This window comes from Drosophila navojoa, chromosome 2 (assembly GCF_054131105.1).
Source record: "Drosophila navojoa isolate 15081-1374.11 chromosome 2, UAZ_NAV_1.0, whole genome shotgun sequence".
Taxonomy (NCBI): domain Eukaryota; kingdom Metazoa; phylum Arthropoda; class Insecta; order Diptera; family Drosophilidae; genus Drosophila; species Drosophila navojoa.
Window position 1 is genome coordinate 30,187,073 of NC_142890.1, and position 20,941 is coordinate 30,208,013.

Genomic DNA, 20,941 nt, shown 5'->3' on the forward strand with positions numbered 1-20,941 from the left:
CATCTTTGGTATACTTGACATTTCCTTAGGTTTTTACCACGATGGCAACCCAAGATGTACATATTCACATATATCGCCGGTTTTCTGCACAACCTTTTCTTACTTTGTTCTTGTTGTACATTTTTACCACGGTGGCAGCTCTACCTTCACAGCTGGCCAATCGACATTTTGCGATAGCATCTTTTACGTGCCGTTGCATTAATAAAACATTTGAGCCTCAACATGTCTAAGGACGAGAAGGACAAAGTGCAAATCATCGACAAGGAGCTAGATCTGTCAAACGCTGGTCGTGGCGTTTGGCTAGTCAAAGTGCCCAAATACATTGCACAAAAATGGGAAAAAGCACCGTCCAACATGGACGTTGGCAAGCTGCGAATCAGCAAAACACCTGGGCAGAAGGCCCAAGTTTCACTTTCACTCACGCCTGCAGTGCTCGCCCTTGATCCCGACGAGAAAATACCCACAGAGCATGTGCTCGACGTGTCACAGGTTACGAAGCAGACCCTAGGCGTTTTCTCCCACATGGCTCCAACAGAAGGAGCGACTGCCGGCTCCAACAACGGAAAGGAAAATGGATCAGCTGTAGCTGCCGCGACGACAGACAGCGAGAAGCTATATATGGAGGGGCGTATCGTCCAAAAACTCGAGTGCCGGCCTATTGCCGACACTTGCTACATGAAGTTGAAGCTTGAGTCCATTCGTAAAGCCTCCGAGCCACAGCGCCGAGTGCAGCCAATTGACAAGATTGTGCAGAACTACAAGCCAGTTAAGGATCATGCGCACAATGTAAGACGAACTGCATTGACTGTTTCGCGGAGACAATTAATAATAATATTTTATAATTTAGATCGAGTATCGTGAGCGCAAAAAGGCAGAGGGCAAGAAGGCACGTGATGATAAGAATGCTGTGATGGATATGCTTTTCCATGCATTTGAGAAGCATCAGTACTATAATATTAAGGACCTAGTGAAGATAACCAATCAACCTATTAGCTACCTGAAGGAGATACTTAAAGATGTCTGCGATTACAACATGAAGAACCCGCACAAGAATATGTGGGAGCTCAAAAAAGAATATCGCCACTACAAGACTGAAGAACAGAAGGACGAGGAAAAGACGAAATCAGATGGCAGCAGCGATTCCGATTAGTTTTAGAATTTTAATTTGTACTGCATCCCATAATCTTTCAATTGTAATCAAGAACTCGGTTTAGCGCAAATTAAATTCAATATAATTTGTATTGAAATATCTCGAATTTTTAATACGTATAATTTCCAAACATCCCAATTTCAAACAACTTGCTTTTAAGTTTCTTTTACTTTTTTCATTGCATTTATACGCTTTCTTAATTTACTACAAAAAAAAAGTTGCTTTGTTTTTGCACATTCATATTTATGTATATATAATATATGTTGATGTAAATAGATAAATTTTTGCATCGGTGTACACAATATATGTTTTTCTTAAAAAAATGTTTTTGCTACACTAGGAGATCAGGTACTTGATTTTTGTAGTACTATCAGCTCTACATGATTTCCAAAATATGCCCCTCTAGTTGACTTAAATTTCATAAACTTTTTCTTTGAAACATTTTCCTGCTGAAAGATAGTTAAGGGAAAATAAATGATAATGATTAAATGAAATGGAAAACTAAGAAATAAATGAATAATGCATGATAAATTGAAAGTAAAAAGAAAAAATTAAATTAAAAATATAAACCAAAAATGAATTGAGTGTAAGAAAATGAAATGTGAATAAAAAAATAAATGCAAAAAAAAAAAACTAATGAAAAGTAAAATTGTAAACAGAAAATGGTATAGTTCAAGTATAAGGAAATCGAGCCTAAATAATACTGCTTCAATTCGTTTTTTACACTATAAAGCATAAAGTAATCTAAAGACTGCCAGCATAAAATACCACTAAAATTGTAATTTAAATAAAAAAAATACTCTTAGAACTAGATTTTGTACATATGTCAAGACAAAAAATAATTATATATATATATATATCGTCGAATAATGCATTTGTCAGTTACGCGGCCAACGTAGGTTTTTAACTTTGTTGAATGCCTGCGAAAAGGGAAGCAGCCCATGCAAAATATGTGGCTGCAATAAATAATTTAGTTAGTGGCTTTAAAATATTCGTGATACATAAATAAAACGTTTACTTTAGGAATGCCTACGGGGGCGGACATCAAATTCTATACACTTATATACCCTTCTATTCACATCTATACCCATCTATTTACAAAATTCTTTATCGAGATTAAGTCTATCAAACAGAAACTAAAGACACACACGAATAGTTAGTATACATCGTCTGTTATGCATCAAGGGACCAGCTAGACACCGAAGATGCCAACCCCGAGTCGGCATCCTCCGGACGTCCATTTGCCTTGGGAACCGGTTTTATAAGCCGCACGGTGTTTACATTAACTGTTTTAAGATTGTGCTGTTGTTGTTGAAGCGATGTTTTCGTTTTTTGTGATGTGCCCGCTACCTGGTTCCCTCGGTGGCAGGCATTGTTCATATTGCCAATATCATCCTCCGGGTTCACTTGTTTCCTCTCCGTGCTAATTAAATTCATTTTGAACTGTTTCATCTCAATGGGCTTGCTTTTATCGCGCTTATCTATTTGTAGATCGACGTTGCGCTGATTCGTCTGTTATAAAATATTGAAAATTATTATAAAATACATTAAGTATTTCATCAATGTTATACCAGCAGCAATGAGGACAGCATATAGCAACATAGTTTGGTTGGATCCCTGTCCTCCAGCACGTCTGCCAAAGTGGCCACTCCACCTTTTTCCTGACACTTCGCTATTATCTCATCGTTTAAATCCCGTATACTAAAATTTTGACGGGCGTGTGCTGCTTCCAATGTGGGCGCAAGCCTACGATGCCAGTCAATTATCTGTAAGCCACAACGATATCATTAAAATGGGAAATTCAAACATCTAAAAGTGCGCGATAGTCTCGAATTGACGTCGCCTAATCATCTACAATTCTTCTTCTTGATATAATTAAGAATCACGCTTTAGGTCAATAGCAGTAAACCGCTTTCAAAATATTTCCTACCTTGGCGTCAGTCTCAGCATCTATGCTATTGCAGTTTTCTTGGAAGCTGGAATTGCTAGACTCTGCATCCCAATCTTGATCCAACTCATTGACTACTTCCACATTCGACAACTCAGTTATGTTTCCAGCTGGGGCATACAAAGAAATTGTATTCTCTTTTTTGATATTCTGGGCGATTGTATCGTCAGCAATTGGCTGTGTTTGATTTAATTCTGTGGCTTCCAATAGCATTTCCGGTAAAGTCATGTCCTTCTCTGTTTGCTCTAAGCATCTCGCTGGTTGAATTTCAGCTGGATCCGATGCTGCTTCTATAGCATTTAAATCGGGGAACCCATCAGTGTCCACATCAACGATAATGCCATCGTCCGCAGGCGAGTTTGACATTCTAGCCTCCTCCTGGTCAATGCCTGAATCGTAAGTAGGACGCCTGAAGCCACGAAAGTCTAAAAATTAAAGATATCAAAACGTAAAACATAAACAGTATTTTTATTTATTAGCATACTTTCGTCTGCATCGAATTCCATTTGATCCAAAGGCAAGTCTAGGAAACTACTTAGCGACGTCGCGGAATGTGTGGGCGAGCAAGCGCGGAAAGTCCTAGGCGCCGGGGCAGCTTTCGGTTCTGTCTGTCGCTTACCTGGGATGCGCTGTAAATATTTATATATAAATCAAATGATTTTAGTATTTTATTTTTCTATCGTCAGATATGCTTACCGCTTTTTTAAATATATCAAACTCTTTGCTCAACTTAAATATGCAATCTTTTCGTAGCTTCTTTTCAGGCAGCAGGAACAAATTTCGCTTAATTGCAAAGTGCACATCGCGTTGCGCCTGGACAACCTCCTCCTCGATCGTTTCATTGATGCCACTGAGTGCCAGCATTTCGGCATCGACGCGAACGCTAAGATTGGCTTTATCTGGCACGCCGGGCAATATGTCGTGCACCATTACCTTGGGCGACAGTGATTGGAGACGCTGTTCCTCTAATAAATCTGTAAGAACAACACCCTCGTCATCAAAAGATTGAGCTGCACAAATTGGATGCAGGCAGCAGACAACAAACGAAATACATACGTAAATAAAAATAAAAATAAACAAAGAATGTGAGTCAAAATTTGTGTACAACATAAAAGATTAACAAAACACTCAGCCTGATTCAACGCACGATTAAACATTGAGTGTGTGTTTAGCTTACCTGCTGGCAGAGTATCGCATATGTCATCCATCCCAATGCCGGAATCGATTTGCAGCAACTGCTCATTGTTCTCGTCGCCTTTTCTAGCTGAGCTGAGCTCTAATTGCAACTGTTTATCCTCAGTGTGTGACTGCTGTTGCGTCTGCTGATCCAACCGCGTGCTGTCCATGCAGCTGGCATCATTCACCGCCAGCAAGGATTCTTCAAGGTGATTCTCCATTGTATCCACGAACGTCGTTTTAAACGAGCCGTCAAGCGTTAACTCCGGCTGCACTCCACTCATATCCTCACTATTGACAACATCCTCTTCTAGCCTCATACGCTTTGGAGTTTGTGTCTTCGCCTCTTCATCGGCAATCAACGTGCGTTTCAACAGTGACTTCTCCCCATAGCGAGAAGCTAGCATTTGATTCTCCAACGCTATGTACTCATCTAAGTATTCCTTATTACTCATGTTCCTGTTTAGAGTGTCAGACACATTCACTTGATTCCTGTTCACATACTCCTTGATAAGATTTAGACGGTCGAACTGAATATCCGGCAGAAGCGTATTGTATCTGGGCTCCGGGTGGTACGTGAATACTTTGTAGTTCTTCTTCTCATCCTTTTCGTAGGGGTTGGCTGGATCCATAATAGAAGCGTATTTCCACATATGCAACGGAGTGTGGTCCTGATACATATGCTCGATTGTACGGTTTCTATTTCTATTTGTCTCAAAGCCAACGCGACTAAAACGCTTCTCCTCTGACATTATTTTGAATTTTTTCGGTTCCATCCTGTATGAAAATGGATCAAATTCCTTTTGCGTAAGCTTCTTAACGCGACGCTTCCGCGGCTCTTCCGGTTTGCCAGCATCTTTATTACTATAAAACGCATTCAAATTAATTAGTTCAGTGACGAAAATTATCAACACTTTAATAACATGACGATACTTAAAAAAATTAAAGTAGCCGGAGACTCAAGAGTACAAAAACGGCGATAAGCAAGCATGATAATATGTACGAGACAGACTGCACGGCGGCAGATCTTCACATGATGAGCCGCTAACCCATACGGCATGTTTTCATTTTACTCACTTATTACTGTTCTCATCCTTCTTGGGATCTGCTATAAGCAGAGCCTCAATTTGATGCTCCACCACCTGGTACATGTACTCCACTCTGTCGCCATAGACCTTGCTGCAGTATTGAAGAACATTTCCGGCGGCAGCAATGACCGAACGGCGAGGTACATTCGACCCGGAGACTTGCCTTAAGAACTCATCCATATACTAAAAATTTACAAATGTGATAAGCCGAATTCAATATAATTCAGTTGCTTACATAGGATAGCGACAAACGCAAATCTGTTGAGAAATCTGTATTTTTCGACACCTCTTCCAGGACCAGTAGAAGCGTTGCCAGACTGGCAGACTCATGGTAGGCAAGAATTGCCTTTGCCACATTGGTGCCAGGCCTACTATTTGCAATTTCCAGCAAATGTTTTATTACATCATTTGTGCGAGCGCTGGGTGCGTCTGTAAGCAAATATCAGAATATCACATATCAGTGCCTATTGTGTTGTTTTGGCTGGTTTCTTTTCTTTTTGGTGCTTAGATGAAAATAGAGTCTGACTTAATCACCGTAAAATGTATCGCCATCTTCGCTTGGCCGCCGGCGATGAGAGCTGTTCATGGCGAGAGCATGGAACTAACTGATTGACCAATTGAGCGAACGACTTAAAGCGATCTTCATACATAACGCACGAACAACACGTGTATATGTACACACACACGTGCATACAAGCGTACGTACACAATCTGTGAAGCCTGTACTAATGTGCGATTGTATGCATAAAATTTGTAGCTAGGGAACACTTACCGTCTTCAGTATCTGTATCCATTTCACAGTTTCTTTAACGACGTAATGAGAATATCAAAACAAACAAGCACAGTTTGTATATATTTTCCGGAACTGTGTGCATGCCTCGCAGTATACATACACACATACACAAAAACCGTACACAATTAACATGGGGCGCGACAAGCGTCTCCACAACAAAAATGGTAGCACAGATATTAGTTTGGCTGCAGTAAAATACGACAATCAATATTAACCCATGAGCAACTAATTTTTATTTTAATATTTGGGAATTATGAATGGCGCGAACTGAATCTTCTTTCCAATTAGCTCTGTTTGCATCTATGTACTCACGATTTTGTTTTGCTCTCTCAGTTTTTGAAGCAAAAATTTTCTCACAGGGCTGAATTAATGTCCGCCAGACGCCACCTGCTATTAAAATGAACTAGTGCTTCAGTGTGATAGTATTTTGATTCAATGCTGGTCACACCTAATGAATGAACCACAACATTTGCAATGAAAGCGTCTCATTTAAAATAAAAAAAGATTTGACAATATTGTATTGTCTGAACCAAGTATTTTAAATTCAAACTCTGTACTAAATTTCTTGAACACCGTAAATATGCACACAATTATTAATTCATTTTGAATATCATTTACAAAAATCGATTATTCGGAATGACTTACCGATAACTGTTATTATAAAATGAATCAACTCTGTCAGTGCACTATGTATGTGTAGACATTTTGCTCAATTCGGCGTTTTATAAGTCTCCACTTTCTTTTCGGTGTCAAAAACTGAGCACTCAACATGGGTCGTATGCACGCTCCAGGGTAAAATGCATCTTCGATAGTTGTAATGAGCAAGAGTTCTCGTTGTTTTAACCTGCTTAATGTACGAAAACATGTTTAATTATTGATAAACACATCCACGTCTATTATATGACAACAAAGATACCATGACCGCATGTTGCCAACGATAACACTTGCCGCTCTTGTCTTTCTCAAGAGAGATTAACAATTTGGTTTATTAACAGCAAGGGTATTTCCCAATCAGCTTTGCCATACAGACGCACAGTGCCATCATGGCTGAAACTCAACGCTGAAGACGTCAAGGAACAGATCAAGAAGCTTGGCAAGAAAGGCCTGACGCCCTCAAAAATAGGTATTTTATTATTTGTGTACGCTTTGAGGTTATGTTTACTGAATTCTCCCATCAATCATAGGTATAATTTTGCGTGATTCTCATGGCGTGGCTCAAGTGCGCTTCGTTAACGGAAACAAAATCCTGCGTATTATGAAATCAGTTGGTCTGAAACCCGATATCCCCGAGGATCTATACCATATGATCAAGAAGGCTGTCGCTATCCGTAAGCACTTGGAGCGCAATCGCAAGGACAAGGACGGAAAGTTCCGTTTGATTCTGGTAGAATCCAGAATTCACCGTCTGGCACGCTACTATAAAACAAAGAGCGTTTTGCCACCTAATTGGAAATACGAGTCCAGCACAGCATCTGCTCTAGTTGCTTAATTAAGTCGTGTATTTTTTTACGCAAACTAAATAAACAAAAAAATATAAACAGTGGTTTTTATTCAAACATGGTCAACTATTTATCAACCAATTGTGGGATTGGTATTTTGGATTTAAAAGTCAAATAAATTAATTTGAACGAAATTTGTTCGGGAATTAGATGTACATACATATATATATATATATATATATATTTATATACATACATACATACATAGATATAAAAACAAAGTGTGACCAAGTAGTTTTTTCAGGCTAATTTTAGTGCCTTATTTTATTTACAGCCGCTAATGAATTGAAATAGTTCTTTAATAAATACAAATGGATTTAGAAGAGATTATAGCAATACATGTGGAAGCCATCGAAGTGATTTTAAATCATATACTTTATGTGCGCGGCGTTTATCCGGCACAAATCTTTAAGAAACGCCGAGTCTACAATACCCCAGTCTTTATAGTCGCCTTCCCAGCCTTGAATCCTTACCTGGCAAATATTTTGAAAACTGTGCAGAATTTGTTGACAAATGCGGCGCAACAATTAAAGATAGAAATAATTATATACTCAAACGAATCGGAACATAAGGAGAGCTACTTTCTGGAAATGGAGCCACTTCAGGCTGATCCCACACAAGACCAGTATTTAATGGATTACGAGCAACAGTTAAGGTCAGCTCTCTACAAATTCGCTGATCGCGTGAAACATTTGCCAAAACTTGGCCAGAACGCCAAGTTTAAGGTCCATATACATACAACACAGACGACATTTACGCAGCTTAGCCATAACGCGCAATACCAGGAGTTTCCCTGGCTGCAGTCAACTGAAAGTCCGCACCAGCTGAAGTCACAGAAATTCTCTCTGCTGCCCTTGTCTAAAGTTGATAAAGTCGGTCTGCGAATGGCGGCATATATATGCAATTAGTTTTACAATTTTAATCATTAAGAATTAAATGTGATTGTGTTAAATAAATACCCTCATATTTTGCAGGCAGTTGTTGCCAATTCATGTTAAATCGTTTGATGAGCAACACAGAGCATTCCAAAGATTCTAATATGTATATCGATATAATATTTAAACATATTTATTCTGTAGAATTGTATATAATTCTTTTTCTCACAATTTTTTATTGACTGACAAAACACTTAGTGACGTAAATTGCATAGTTTGTCTTAGAGCAATCCTTGTCGCTTAAGGTCCTCGAATGTCTTGCGATTGACCACATTGCCGAGTGTGTCCTCGAACTCCTCCTCCTGGTCAGCGATCCAGCGTTCGCTCTGCTTTTGCGATTTGAGCTTCTCCCACAATGTGATCGCATCTTCGATCTGCGTAACATTCGCAAAATGCGCCGTATTCGGTATGCCCAAGCAGCGCATTCCGTGCGCGTGCCGCCACTCGGCAAAGTGCCGCTGGAACGCTTTGGGTCCTTTGTAGGTAAAGTTGCCACAAATTTCACAATTGTAGCTGATATTCAGGCCGTGCAGCTTATAGAGCCAGTAGGGTATGGGCTTGCCATCCCAGCCCAAAGGCAAATTCTTGGGATTGAAGGGCACATCATCTGCATCGGGATCATCGTCGTTGTCCGATTCGCTAGCCTCGATGTCGCTGTCGTCTCGCTCGCCTCCAGTGCGTGCTTGCTTACGCTGTACATTCTCCTTGGTTGCCGCCCGTTGCTCGGACAGCAGCTCGGCGTATTTATAGAGCAACGCTTCCAGCTGTGCGATTTCCTTATTTCGCTGATTCTCGCGTGTTTGTGCATTGGCGCTTTTCGCTGTTGTTTTCTTAGCCATCAGCGCGGGGTCCAAAGTGGTCTTTCCCTTGGTTGTAAATAGACGTTGAGCCCTTTCCTCCAAGGTGCCTCCGCATTTGAGCCCCAAGGCAATCAAGCCGGATTTAAGACGATCCAAGCCAAGCGAAGCCAGCTCTTCCCAGCTTGAAAAGGCGGAGAGATCCAAATGCGCTCCCGTGTTGGCGAGTGCCGATTCTGTCTCCTTCAACGACCAACCGGGGAAGGTGCCTTGCAGCCATTGGCGCTGAAAGTCAAGCTCCACTTTAACTAGCTCGCTGTCAAGGTCTAGGAGCGGTTGAATGCGCATTATGAAGCTGTGTAGATAATTATTAAGCGTCTCAATGTACTTGCGGTATTCGCGGTTTTTACGCTCACGGGGTATATCAAAGACATGGTCAAAGGACATGAGATACGTGATGTAGTCCAGTTTTTCGACACCACGCAAATTCAAGTAAAGTTCGTAGCATTCGTTTAGGTCCAAGTACCGCCCGCCGCCTTCTTCGTCGGTGAATTCTACAAGAGCGCTCATTTCGTCGGGATTATTGTAGACCTTGATCATCTCTTCAAACTCAACTGAGAGGGGAACGCTGACCTCGGCTGGATGGGATTTGTAGAACTGTTTAATTTGCTTCAAACGCGCATAAAACTCATTGAACTCATTTGGTCCGGACAGCGCCGCAATCTCAGCCTTTCGTTCATTATCCTTGTCCTCATACAGCTCGCGAAGCTGGGTGGTAGCATTGTGGTAAAGTTCCATTAAATACTTTAGCCGGTGCTCACTGTGTATGCGCTCCTTCTCCCCGGCTTTTTTCGTTGCATGCTCATCGACCATTAGTTTTATCAAACGCTCGCGTTCCTCATGGTAGCGACGCTGCTGCTCTAATAGCGTCTCCATTATGCTGATTGTTTATTTAAAACAACAAATTTTCACAAAATAGCGTGTGTACATACGTACTAAAGAGCTGCACTTTATGTATCGATACTAGTGATGACAATTTAGAATAAACAGTCGATATATATTGGTATCGAGTTTGTACGCTATATAAGAAATAGACTTCTATTTTGAAGGCATAGTATTTATATACATACAATTATATATTTTTTATTTTAGCTATTATAAATATATTTTTTAACGATTCTAATCGAATGCTAAATCGATTGTTTGCTTTACAGCTGATACTTTATAAATCGATATATATATATATATATATATATATATATATATATATATTCATATCGATATTTGCGACTAATGATTGCTCCGCATTTGGGTATTTTACAGCACTGCGCATCACGAAGTAAAAATCATATGATCGATTTGTGGTAGTGAAAATTTCAGACGACGGGCAGAAGGCACACACACTGCAAGTACATCTTCGTTTCGTTTTAGTTTCGTGTTAAATTTAATTTAATATTTGACTTTATCTGGTGTGTTGTATAATTAAGATATTAATTAAAGAGCTACATATAATTACAGGCACGGTAGTACGTGAATTCCTTCGGAACTATTGAATTTCTATTTCGATTTTGTGGCAAGTGAGAAAAATCAGTCAAGATGGCTTTGAGCGATGCTGATGTACAAAAACAGGTAAATATAAGTGTTACTCGAAAATTATTTAATTGTACAATGCATTTGGGGAAGTTAGATATATGAAATAATTGTTTCTCCAAGTGAGCATTAGAATTCAAATGCCACGGATTCGGCAGCAAAAAAGATGGCGAAGTCATGGGATTCTCGCCGTAGTCATGTGAATTTTGCGTGCAAATTTTTTTCAGTTAAAAATTTAAAAATTGAATTTGCATAGTCGTTTATCAAGTGATGTGTATATACTAAAAAAAGTATGTATTAGAAATAAAGTATGGGTTTTATGTTTCGGTGGACGAAAAAAAAAAAACAATTGTTAAAAACTTTACGCAAAATCCAAAATGCTTATGGTCATGTGACAGACATTACATTTGCTGTCTGCTGTGTGCTAAAGCGAGACGACTAGCGCACCGAGCGCGCTATTGCCAACGCAGTCACACGACTTGTCTGTAAATGCACTTGTCGCGCCTTATCAATGCCATTAAATATTTTTACAGAAAGTAAAAACATAATATTTACTAATGGTTAATGCCAAAGTTTGTGCCAGGAAACAACTGCTAATGGAGTCTGTGATGCACACAAATACATATGTCTAGATATAAGTAATCATGTGATTGGCTTTATGGTTTGTTTGAACACTAAGCTTTACTAAATCCGTTATTGGTGTTCTTTACAAACATTGTTCTTATACCTTAATTTAAATACACTTCCGTTGAAGATCAACCATATGATGGCATTCATTGAGCAAGAGGCCAATGAGAAAGCGGAAGAGATTGATGCCAAAGCCGAGGAAGAATTCAATATCGAGAAGGGACGTCTTGTCCAGCAACAGCGTCTCAAGATAATGGAGTACTACGAGAAGAAGGAGAAGCAGGTTGAGCTGCAAAAGAAAATCCAATCTTCAAATATGCTCAACCAAGCCCGCTTGAAGGTCGGTTAATCCAAGTTCCACATAAAAGATGGAATCTAATATTTATATGCTCATGCTTATAGGTGCTCAAAGTGCGTGAGGATCACGTAAGCAGTGTGCTCGATGATGCACGCAAACGTCTCGGTGAAGTCACCAAGAACGAGAGCGAATACAAGGCTGTGCTAAGCAAACTGATTGTGCAGGGCCTGTATCAGGTGATGGAACCTAAAGTAATCCTACGCTGCCGTCAAGTTGATGTACCCCTCGTCCGGGATGTAATCCCAACATCTGCTGAGCAGTACAAAGCCGCAATGAAACAGGACGTTGAAATTGTTATTGATGAGAAAGATTTTCTGCCAGCCGATACCTGCGGCGGTGTTGAGCTGTTTGCCTTGAACGGACGCATCAAGGTGCGTAGAAATAGTTTTAGTCGATACATAAGTCTCGTTGATGGACCTGATTATTTTTGCAGGTGCCAAATACTCTGGAGTCCAGATTAGCATTGATTTCGCAGCAACTTGTGCCAGAGATCCGCAACGCCCTGTTCGGCCGCAACGTCAATCGCAAATTCACTGACTAAAATTCTTCTTTAAGTGTAAAAAAACAGTAAAAGAAAAGAAAACAATACCAACAAAAAAGTTCAAGCTTATAATACCAACAATAATAACAACCACAAAAGAGGAAAAAAAAACTAAAAATTGAGGAAAAAGAAAGCTCATACTCTTGAACTCATTTAACAAAATTATGCCTATTATAATTATTATTGCCGTTGTCTTTTTTTAGTGAAGCAAAAACCTTTTGGTCATATATGTAAGCTACAATTATGCGTTATACGTACTTGCATATTTGCCATCTATTACAATAGAGTATATTTCAGATAAAGCAAAAGTTCTAAGTGCATTCAAATCCGTTAAAGAGTTTCTTAAAGTTAGTCTTTTTTTATGAACTTACCGGCGTTAACAATATAAGCTAATCATAATAACATTCCTCAACAAATTGCGATCCATTTTTCTTTTCGTGTTTAATGCTACACTATTATGTCCTTGTAATTTTTGTTGTACATTTTTATTTGTAATTTCCTATTTGTTTACTATTGTTATTCTGTTATATTGTAGAAATGTTATTCAATCGCAATGTGTGAGCACAGCGGCAGCTATTTTCATCAGTCAATCCATCAATCAACAAATGTATGTGCCACTTAAAGGCTGCATGCGCATACTCAGCATTATTGTCTGCTCGTCACCGAAATTCATTTCGTTCACATTTCGCTGGCTCGCCGACAATGTGCGCCTGCGTCCTTGCAACTGGCACATGTTGAACGCAATGTCTGTTGTTGAATATTTGAACTCGAGATCAAATACAAATGAATATGCGAATACACAGTTACATCATCGAAAGCACGCATCATCCGTTAAAGAAGTATTGCCAAGCGGCCAAGTAGCTAAATTTGTTAAACTTTTAAAATACCCTCAATGTTTTACCTGCTTCCAATTCCAAATCATATACAACAATACATATACAAATATATTATAATATGAAAGTAAAAATACAAAAATGGAAATTATTAAGAACAATTTATATATGGCTGTCGCTGCTGCTGTTGCATATTTGCTTTATAAACCGAACTTTCATATCTGGCTCTAGAAAGAAAACAAAAATGTATTTTAAATGTTTGAGTGTTCATAAATAAACAAAACACAATATAAAAAAACATCTTTAGCATACAACAAAAACAATAAAATCAGTAGCATATGCAATATTATGAGTAAAATGAAATGCAAATGCAACAAAATTACTTTTAAACTTAAACAAAATTTATGTTGAATAAAAACAGTATTTCCAAAAACAAACCAAAAGTCTTCACTCTAATATTAACAACGCTACTTAAAATAGTAAAAAAAATTAGCTTCCGACCCAAGTATGCTTACTTGAAAACATATTTTAAATATAGCAACTTCGAATAGTGCGTTCTTAGATACAGTAGACTTATGTTTAGAAAATTTGAAGCTAACAGCTTCATTTAATTTAATATAACCACTTACTGTGGTTAATGAAATAACTAAACTATTATATCTTGGCATCCAAATAGCGCACCCAAAATATACTCTACATATTAGTAGAAATATAGAAGGAAAGAACTGCCAGGGTTTAATGCAGCTGATAAGCCATATTCAGTACATGGTAAGAACATTATACCGATTTACCATTTTTAATGGGCTGGAAGCTTCATAGCAATATTGGTAATCCGTCTATTTAGAAAAAAGCCTATCTTATCTCATTGCATTTTTGGTAGGCCTGTTTCTTTATAAAGCATAATTGATTGGGACATCAATGATGGGACAGATATTTGTGTAGAACATAAAATACTGATTAGTGTGGAATTGAGCTGGGCTGCCTTGGATTATTTTGGCGCTTTCTATTCGTCTATTTACATAATACACCACCTCTGGAGTTGTAAGCATTCAATATAAAAGGTAAAGTAAAAATAAAGCTTGAATTATAATTAAAACATAGTCCAATTTCAAAATTTCCCACGCGTCGAAAATAATAAAACAAGTTTCAGTTGTGTGTTTCAATTTGTTTGCTTTAATTGTATATTTTAATGTATGTATATTGTTTTTCATGCGATTTCCTTTTCGAAATTCATAATCCCTCCCAAATTTCAGTTGAGATGTATGTTTTATTTATTATATATTTTTCATCTCCTCAAGATGGTCCGTTTTAGCTTGTCTTTAATATCGATGTCTAACTGCTTAAATTGCATTCACAATTTATCTAAAAGTTCTGACCAGTTTTTCAAAAATCATTCCTTCCTGACTTTAAAATGAGAGAAATACATTAAATGTGTGTGTTGCTTTTTCTTCTCAGATGTGACTGAAGCATAACAAGATTTTTTCGCACAATTATAAATATGTATAAATAATTTGTCCAGTTATAAGTTCTTATTTTTTTTTGTGAAATACACTTAAATATTGCTCAAAATTAAATAAATTTAACAATTTTAAGTGCACATTTTGAAATTGAGAAAGTAGTTTTGAAACATTAAACGGTGTACAGTAAATTTTGAATTTTGTGGCTTGGCTCTCTCCTATCTCTCTAAATCGCGACGCAGAGTCAATGGGGGTATGTATTTTTTCTTTAACATCTAGGAAAATCTTCCAAAGGGGAGTGTAGTTCGGTTGGCTGTTAATGCGAAATACATATACATATGGGTATATATATATATATATTGATAAACATATATATAATGGATGATAGCGGCTCCGTATAGTTGCAAAATTTGTTTTAATGCCGATATAATAGACTGCGCTCTCAATATAATTGTTAGTCGCCTAACTTCTGCTCTTCCTCCGATTCAGATTCTGTAAGATAGTGAAATAATAATATGCTCATTAGTTACCTAATAGTTATTTATGTATTCATTGTTGTCCGAACGATTATTGGCCAAATGTAACTATGTTAAGTTATATGGACACCCAATCATTCTTTTGCTATAGCATACCCTTGAATCAAGTGTTCTCATGGTGAGTATAACATTGATTGATATTTTAAAGGGTATGCACATCTGCACAGAGAAAAATTTCAACGAATGTCTGAACGATTATTGGCCAAATGTAACTATGTTAAGTTATATGGACACCCAATCATTCTTTTGCTCTGGCATATTATACATGGGCTTTTTGCGACTTTGTCTTACTAAAAAGTTGGTAAGGAAATATGCGTAAATAGTTTTAAGTGTCCAGGCTTTCATTGGCCTTCATTGTTTATTGTATTTTCAAAACAAGGAGGCAAGCAAAAAACCCAAATGCTATTGCAATTTTGTACAATGAAAGAGCCACGTCAAAAGGCAAGAACATTCTCAAAAATTGCCAAGCTGTAATAGATACATCTATACGTAATGTAATTTGTATATATTTAAATAACGTAATAACCATATAAAAAATATATATATAACAATATCTATATAATGTACTAACCTTCCTCGGCAGATTGTAGCCATTCAGCGAATTTGCGCATTTGTTCAAGGAAATGCATCTTGCCTTTGTTGGAGTGTCCGTCCTTGTACCACCGCAAGATTATTTCCTCGGACAATACTTCGGTCTTGTAGAACAATAAAATGATCTTTTGGAACGCTTTCATGAAATTCATGTTTTCGTAACAGAATTCTTGCACTTTCAATATCAATGCCAATTCTGAACGATCCGTTGAGGCGAACGCCTGCAACAGGGTGCAATATGTTTTAAGATGACGCACTGCTTGATCTGTGACGAGCTCCTCCTTTTTATTCCATTCTCCCAGCGACATTATTGTGGACCAAATCTAACAATTCGAATGAAATCGGAATATACAATAATAATTTATACTTATCAATTTCGGGTTTCATCATTTAGCTTACAATAACAATTATCTCATGATCAGGAATGTTGGTACGTAGTGCAAACTCTTTGATGTCTGCAGTTATCTCATTGTGTGCCTTTTCGTCGTTAATATCGTCAATGAGGGTCTGCTGCAGTTCACGTTTGGCCTCTTGGCTAGCCTGCGCCTTATGCAATTTAATGATCTCATTGAGTTCTTTGTCAAGAAAAACTTGTTTAAAATATTCCTCAGTACGTTTGTTTGGTGGGAAAAAGTCCATAAGTCTGCAATAGTTATAATTTAATTAGCTCTATATGCATATATCATTTTTTTTTTTCTGATGTGCGAAATAAAATGGGCACCCAAATAAATTAAATAGGTTTATTTGCGAAATGCATTAAATTCCATGATTTAATCTAGGAATGTTAATTAAAGATTAACAATATATACATGTAGATCTTCCTGAAAACATTCCAAAGTATATTCAAATAGAACTTATATACTTACTTGCTTTCCAGTCCACCCTTTTTAAGCGCCTGAATAAGATATGCAATGCCCTTCTCTTGCTTGAACGTCAAAAACAGCTCCAATAAAAATTCGAGTGCAATGCCATCTTTAATCAGATGCTCATTGTTTAGTACCAGCAATACATTAGGCGGTACAGAGCCATTAACTGTAAATCATGCGAATATAGAAAATTGCATTAATAAACTGATTGTCAATGATTCACAAGATATGGACAATAAAACTAACTGATGTATCCAAACAAGAAGCCTCTAGTCGAGACTGCTCGACTAGTAGATACCCTGAACCCTCCAATCTGATATTCTTATTCTGCGCTTCTTTTATGCATGCACACATGCATACATATGCATCCACCCTCACGCGACTGCGCTTTGCTAACTGCACAGCAATCAGCGATTGCACTTGGGATGCGCTGCAGTGTGGGCATTATTATGAGAATTTACTTGTTGAATAACTTCTTTTGTAGACATACAATCCTAATCAAATTTTCAGGCCGTAATCAAATGGTCAAAATGTGTGTATATTCCAAAGCACATGTCTCTAGTACTTAAATACGTTTTACAAATTCGGGTGCAAAATGTTTGTATTCATCATATGTATTCATATGTATGTTTGTATTCATATATACACAGTAAATCATCATATGTATATACACAGTAAATAATAGTATTCCAATGAGGCTCAAAAACCCAAATCAATTTTTCGATTATTCTCGATAAAAAGTTATCGAAAAAATAAAGCAAACTCGTACTGCGTATGGTATACACGAGTATGCACACAAAATTTCAGCTCTCTAGCTCTTATATCTTCCGAGATCTCGGCGTTCATATGGACAGACGGAGAGGGCTATATCGACTCGGCTCGTCGTGCTGATCAAGAATATATATACATACTGGGGTCTGCGCAGATTCCTTCTGCCTGTTACATACTTTTTCACAAAAACATACGATTTCTCATTTTAAATGGGTTCAGGGTATAAAAATATACTCAAACACGCTTAAAATGGTGGTCGCCGTTTTCACTCTATCATATATTGATATCATTTGGTTCTGTTTTGGATATCGTAGTGTCGATGAATCGGATAAAACAGATACTTAGACTACCAGATGATTCCTAAAATTATTGTCCTTGGGCTCGTGGCTTTTGCATTTGGTTGTAAATATGTACATGCAATAGTCAGTATACCAAGAGTAAAATATAATATTAGTCATCTGTGAAATGAGTTTTTGATTTGTTTGTTCCGGAAACTCATTTTATATAACAGTTGACTGTGATAAATACTACTACTAAGAGATTTTGTAATTATGTAGAATATATTAACCATGCTTACCTAACCAGAGCGCAGTCATGCGCGCGAGTTTAATACGTTCACTTGGCGTAAAGCCCTTTACGAATAACAAAACTTTACCCATCTCCTCCTCGAACATTTTCTCAAGGTACTTGTACCGTCTAATGAGTTTAACAAACACCTGGAAAGAATATTGTTTACATTATTTTAAATAAATGACATTAATGACAATGCAATTTGGCTTATAATTTATAACTATTAATTTTTGTCGCAACATTAGAAATCTTTAAAAATCCAGTTTTCCGAATAAATAAAGACAAGTAAAATGTGGCGTTTAATTTTGCATTATTTTGACACCGATCATATTATAAGAAAGCATAATCGGTTCTAATAATATGCGTAGAATGTTTATATTAATCAAGAATAGAGATGTGTGTAGAGGGTTGATAGAAATATTTGCGATTTAGCTTAATGAAAACGAATATTAGAATAAAATTATCTCTTCTTTCTAGTAGTGGCTGACTTGTCGCAGCATACGAAATCCTCACATTGTATTTTTTGTAATTTAACAAAGTAAAGACAAGTAAAATGAGGCGTTTCATTTGGTATATATTGACACCGATTAGCTGCAAGGGCCAATAATCGGTTCTAATTAATATGCAACACTCCTAGTAATTGTGTCTATGATATATATGAGACTTACTAACCTGCTCATGGTTGCGCATTGACTCCATATCCTCGGGTGCATCGAATATGCAGTAGTTTGTGCGCGGCTTTTCGCCATCCTGAGATATAGAACCGCCAGGGACTAATAGACCACCCGCAATCAATATATCAAACAGCACTTCACCGTAACGACGATAGTCGAGCTTGTTGCCCGCGCTGTCTAGAAACTTTGAGATTTGGTCCAGGTCGCCTTCAGTTTTTTCGAGACCAGCAATGACCGCATCACGGAATCCCGTTGGGTCATATTTTTCTCTTTCATCTGAGCACAAAAGCAAACAATTGCATTTATATTTAGATGTACCTTAACCTATATGTCACTTACCTCTTTTTCTGGTCTTGATGCGTTGACCCGATAGCACTGGTCTTTCAGTTTTTTGACTCATACAATAAATTGCTGTATATTTGGAATAGAGGATAAACGAAATATTAAATTTTTTTTTTTAATTTATTTAAAATTTTTTTTTTTTTTTTTATAAATGTACGTACAGTAGTAAATAAATCTATATATATGACGTGATATGCAAGGCTACTAAGTTTTGTACGCATGGGAATGATTACACGTTGAATAAAATCGTGTGCCAATGCTATATAACCTAAAAAAATTGCTTGCTTGATCGTGTGTGTGCCCAACGCACACAATTCGAATAATCTTTTCACAGCTTGATAAAGCAGAAGAGCGAATGAAAGGCAAATTGCGAGAAATTGACTACGGAAGAGCCGAGCATAGAAGCACCAGAATAAAGTGAAATTTTTTTTTAACTATACGTATGTATATAAGCGCGTTGAATTTGTTACTGCCGACGCGCGTTTGCCAACGAGGTCAATGAATGTATATACATATATTTAATATATAGTATGTACACACACATAGACAAAGAATTTGTTTTAGCGGTTTTGATTGCCACCTAATTAAACTTACACTTTCACTTAAAGGAAATAAGTTTGCCAAAGATCTTCCGCGTGTAGGGTCCTTACTGTATTATACTTATATCTATAGTTTTGGTCTAGATGGCAGAAAAACTTAAAAATGTAACCTCTGAAGTGTTGAACTATAAGTGCAATAGCTACTTGTATTTTATACTTAAGTTTGCCGTCTTTCTTACAAATTAACTGTAAAATTGACACGCACGCACACAAAGACACTGTTGAGAGAGGTGGAGAGAGAAAGCCACCGAAATTGCTGATTTTATTTTCTGTTTAAATGTTAACTTTAACAATTTTGTTGCTTTTAAATTCAGTGACACGTCAAAAATTCTATGTTTAATAAATATCACAATCGACTACTTTATACATACATGTGTATTCTTTTCTGTTAAAGTATTTTTGACGTACGAGCGCCTCTTCTGCGCACACCACTTTGTTAAACGAAATTCAGAAAGCAAATGACACACACAGTTCGTTGAATGCCGACGATAACGACACGACAACGACATGTGGTCAGCGCCATTTTGTGGCAATACATTGCCACTCAAGCGATACACACATGTACATTCAAGAATGTTCGTGTATTTTGCTTATGTGAGAATATTAATTTCGAGGTTCTGTGTCTAGGTCTGGCTTTTTGCAATTGATATAATGAACTAGATCTTTAGAGAATGTCGTTGAAAATTACGCGTAGTCATTTTTAGTGACTGCTTTCTCTTCCACCATGAAAAATTATGAAAACGTATTTCATGGCTCTTATTTAATTATGAGGGTACAGTCGCAGTTGTATATTTAAAAAGCAATTGTGTTGAATATGAATCATCATTTAAAAGTATTTAATTATAACATGTTTCACTTGCACTTAATACATACTCATCATAACCTTTTTACAAACTAATGTAGAGAAATACACATGTACATACATATGTATGCATGGCTACTAAAAGTATTCATACATAAAAGCTCAAAACTTCAGGTCGTACAACGCGTATTTCGCAGGATTATGAATTTCAGACACCATATTATACTAATTTTATTAAGAATATATTCTTTTTAAAATTCGAGTTCAGTACTTACGATTAAAACAAAAAAAGCTGTTTTGATGAAAAAATTGAGCTGTTCCGTCCGTGCGCGAGCGTGCGAAAGTTACTAATGCAGTATTGCAATAACAGCATAATCAACCCTGTTGTGCTTCGATCA

General features: G+C 37.3%; 7 protein-coding genes and 1 long non-coding RNA gene across 16 annotated transcripts in view; 4 read left to right on the forward strand and 4 right to left on the reverse strand.

Annotated features, from left to right (window-relative positions):
• The window catches only part of LOC149092446 (uncharacterized), a 136,773-nt gene that overhangs the window by 83,716 nt on the left and 32,116 nt on the right, over positions 1-20,941 (reverse strand). The window lies entirely within an intron of this gene.
• Cap-H2 (Chromosome associated protein H2) lies at positions 180-6,578 on the reverse strand. Of its 6 annotated transcripts, none has more exons than XM_089257852.1 (10): positions 6,468-6,578; positions 6,135-6,340; positions 5,598-5,791; positions 5,352-5,545; positions 4,276-5,138; positions 3,795-4,108; positions 3,583-3,727; positions 3,081-3,523; positions 2,722-2,916; positions 180-2,662 (listed from the first exon to the last, which is right to left on the reverse strand). In XM_089257852.1, the coding sequence occupies exons 2-10, from the start codon at positions 6,154-6,156 to the stop codon at positions 2,324-2,326; spliced, it is 2,709 nt and encodes a 902-aa protein (XP_089113978.1). In that variant the 5' UTR covers positions 6,157-6,340; positions 6,468-6,578; the 3' UTR covers positions 180-2,323. The 6 variants fall into 6 exon arrangements, with proteins under 6 accessions (XP_089113978.1, XP_089114007.1, XP_089113955.1 ...); XM_089257881.1 differs by lacking the exons at positions 6,135-6,340; positions 6,468-6,578 and adding an exon at positions 5,897-6,024 and having other exon boundaries at positions 180-2,106; positions 2,432-2,662; XM_089257829.1 differs by having other exon boundaries at positions 6,135-6,518.
• Positions 223-1,992, forward strand: TfIIFbeta (transcription factor TFIIFbeta). The gene is made up of 2 exons (XM_030388632.2): positions 223-786; positions 848-1,992. The coding sequence occupies exons 1-2, from the start codon at positions 223-225 to the stop codon at positions 1,148-1,150; spliced, it is 867 nt and encodes a 288-aa protein (XP_030244492.2). The 3' UTR covers positions 1,151-1,992.
• LOC115564387 (small ribosomal subunit protein uS15) lies at positions 6,790-7,693 on the forward strand. Its single transcript, XM_030388638.2, has 3 exons — positions 6,790-6,947; positions 7,151-7,278; positions 7,340-7,693. Exons 1-3 carry the CDS (start codon positions 6,925-6,927, stop codon positions 7,642-7,644), a joined length of 456 nt encoding a protein of 151 aa, XP_030244498.1. The 5' UTR covers positions 6,790-6,924; the 3' UTR covers positions 7,645-7,693.
• Positions 7,896-8,623, forward strand: PolZ2 (DNA polymerase zeta subunit 2). The gene has a single exon (XM_030388635.2). It carries the CDS (start codon positions 7,966-7,968, stop codon positions 8,560-8,562), a length of 597 nt encoding a protein of 198 aa, XP_030244495.1. The 5' UTR covers positions 7,896-7,965; the 3' UTR covers positions 8,563-8,623.
• On the reverse strand, positions 8,725-10,521 carry noi (splicing factor 3a subunit 3 noi). Its single transcript, XM_030388628.2, has 2 exons — positions 10,383-10,521; positions 8,725-10,326 (listed from the first exon to the last, which is right to left on the reverse strand). Exon 2 carries the CDS (start codon positions 10,320-10,322, stop codon positions 8,811-8,813), a length of 1,512 nt encoding a protein of 503 aa, XP_030244488.1. The 5' UTR covers positions 10,323-10,326; positions 10,383-10,521; the 3' UTR covers positions 8,725-8,810.
• On the forward strand, positions 10,659-12,620 carry Vha26 (V-type proton ATPase subunit Vha26). Its single transcript, XM_030388634.2, has 5 exons — positions 10,659-10,795; positions 10,905-11,015; positions 11,731-11,943; positions 12,006-12,332; positions 12,395-12,620. The coding sequence occupies exons 2-5, from the start codon at positions 10,983-10,985 to the stop codon at positions 12,500-12,502; spliced, it is 681 nt and encodes a 226-aa protein (XP_030244494.1). The 5' UTR covers positions 10,659-10,795; positions 10,905-10,982; the 3' UTR covers positions 12,503-12,620.
• On the reverse strand, positions 14,862-20,939 carry kra (basic leucine zipper and W2 domain-containing protein kra). 4 transcript variants are annotated; one of them, XM_089256454.1, is made up of 8 exons: positions 20,819-20,939; positions 19,140-19,211; positions 18,799-19,076; positions 18,134-18,272; positions 16,786-16,951; positions 16,319-16,562; positions 15,900-16,242; positions 14,862-15,284 (listed from the first exon to the last, which is right to left on the reverse strand). In XM_089256454.1, exons 2-8 carry the CDS (start codon positions 19,198-19,200, stop codon positions 15,247-15,249), a joined length of 1,269 nt encoding a protein of 422 aa, XP_089112580.1. In that variant the 5' UTR covers positions 19,201-19,211; positions 20,819-20,939; the 3' UTR covers positions 14,862-15,246. The 4 variants fall into 4 exon arrangements, with proteins under 4 accessions (XP_089112580.1, XP_089112582.1, XP_089112583.1 ...); XM_089256456.1 differs by lacking the exon at positions 20,819-20,939 and adding an exon at positions 20,113-20,266; XM_089256457.1 differs by lacking the exon at positions 20,819-20,939 and adding an exon at positions 19,737-19,777.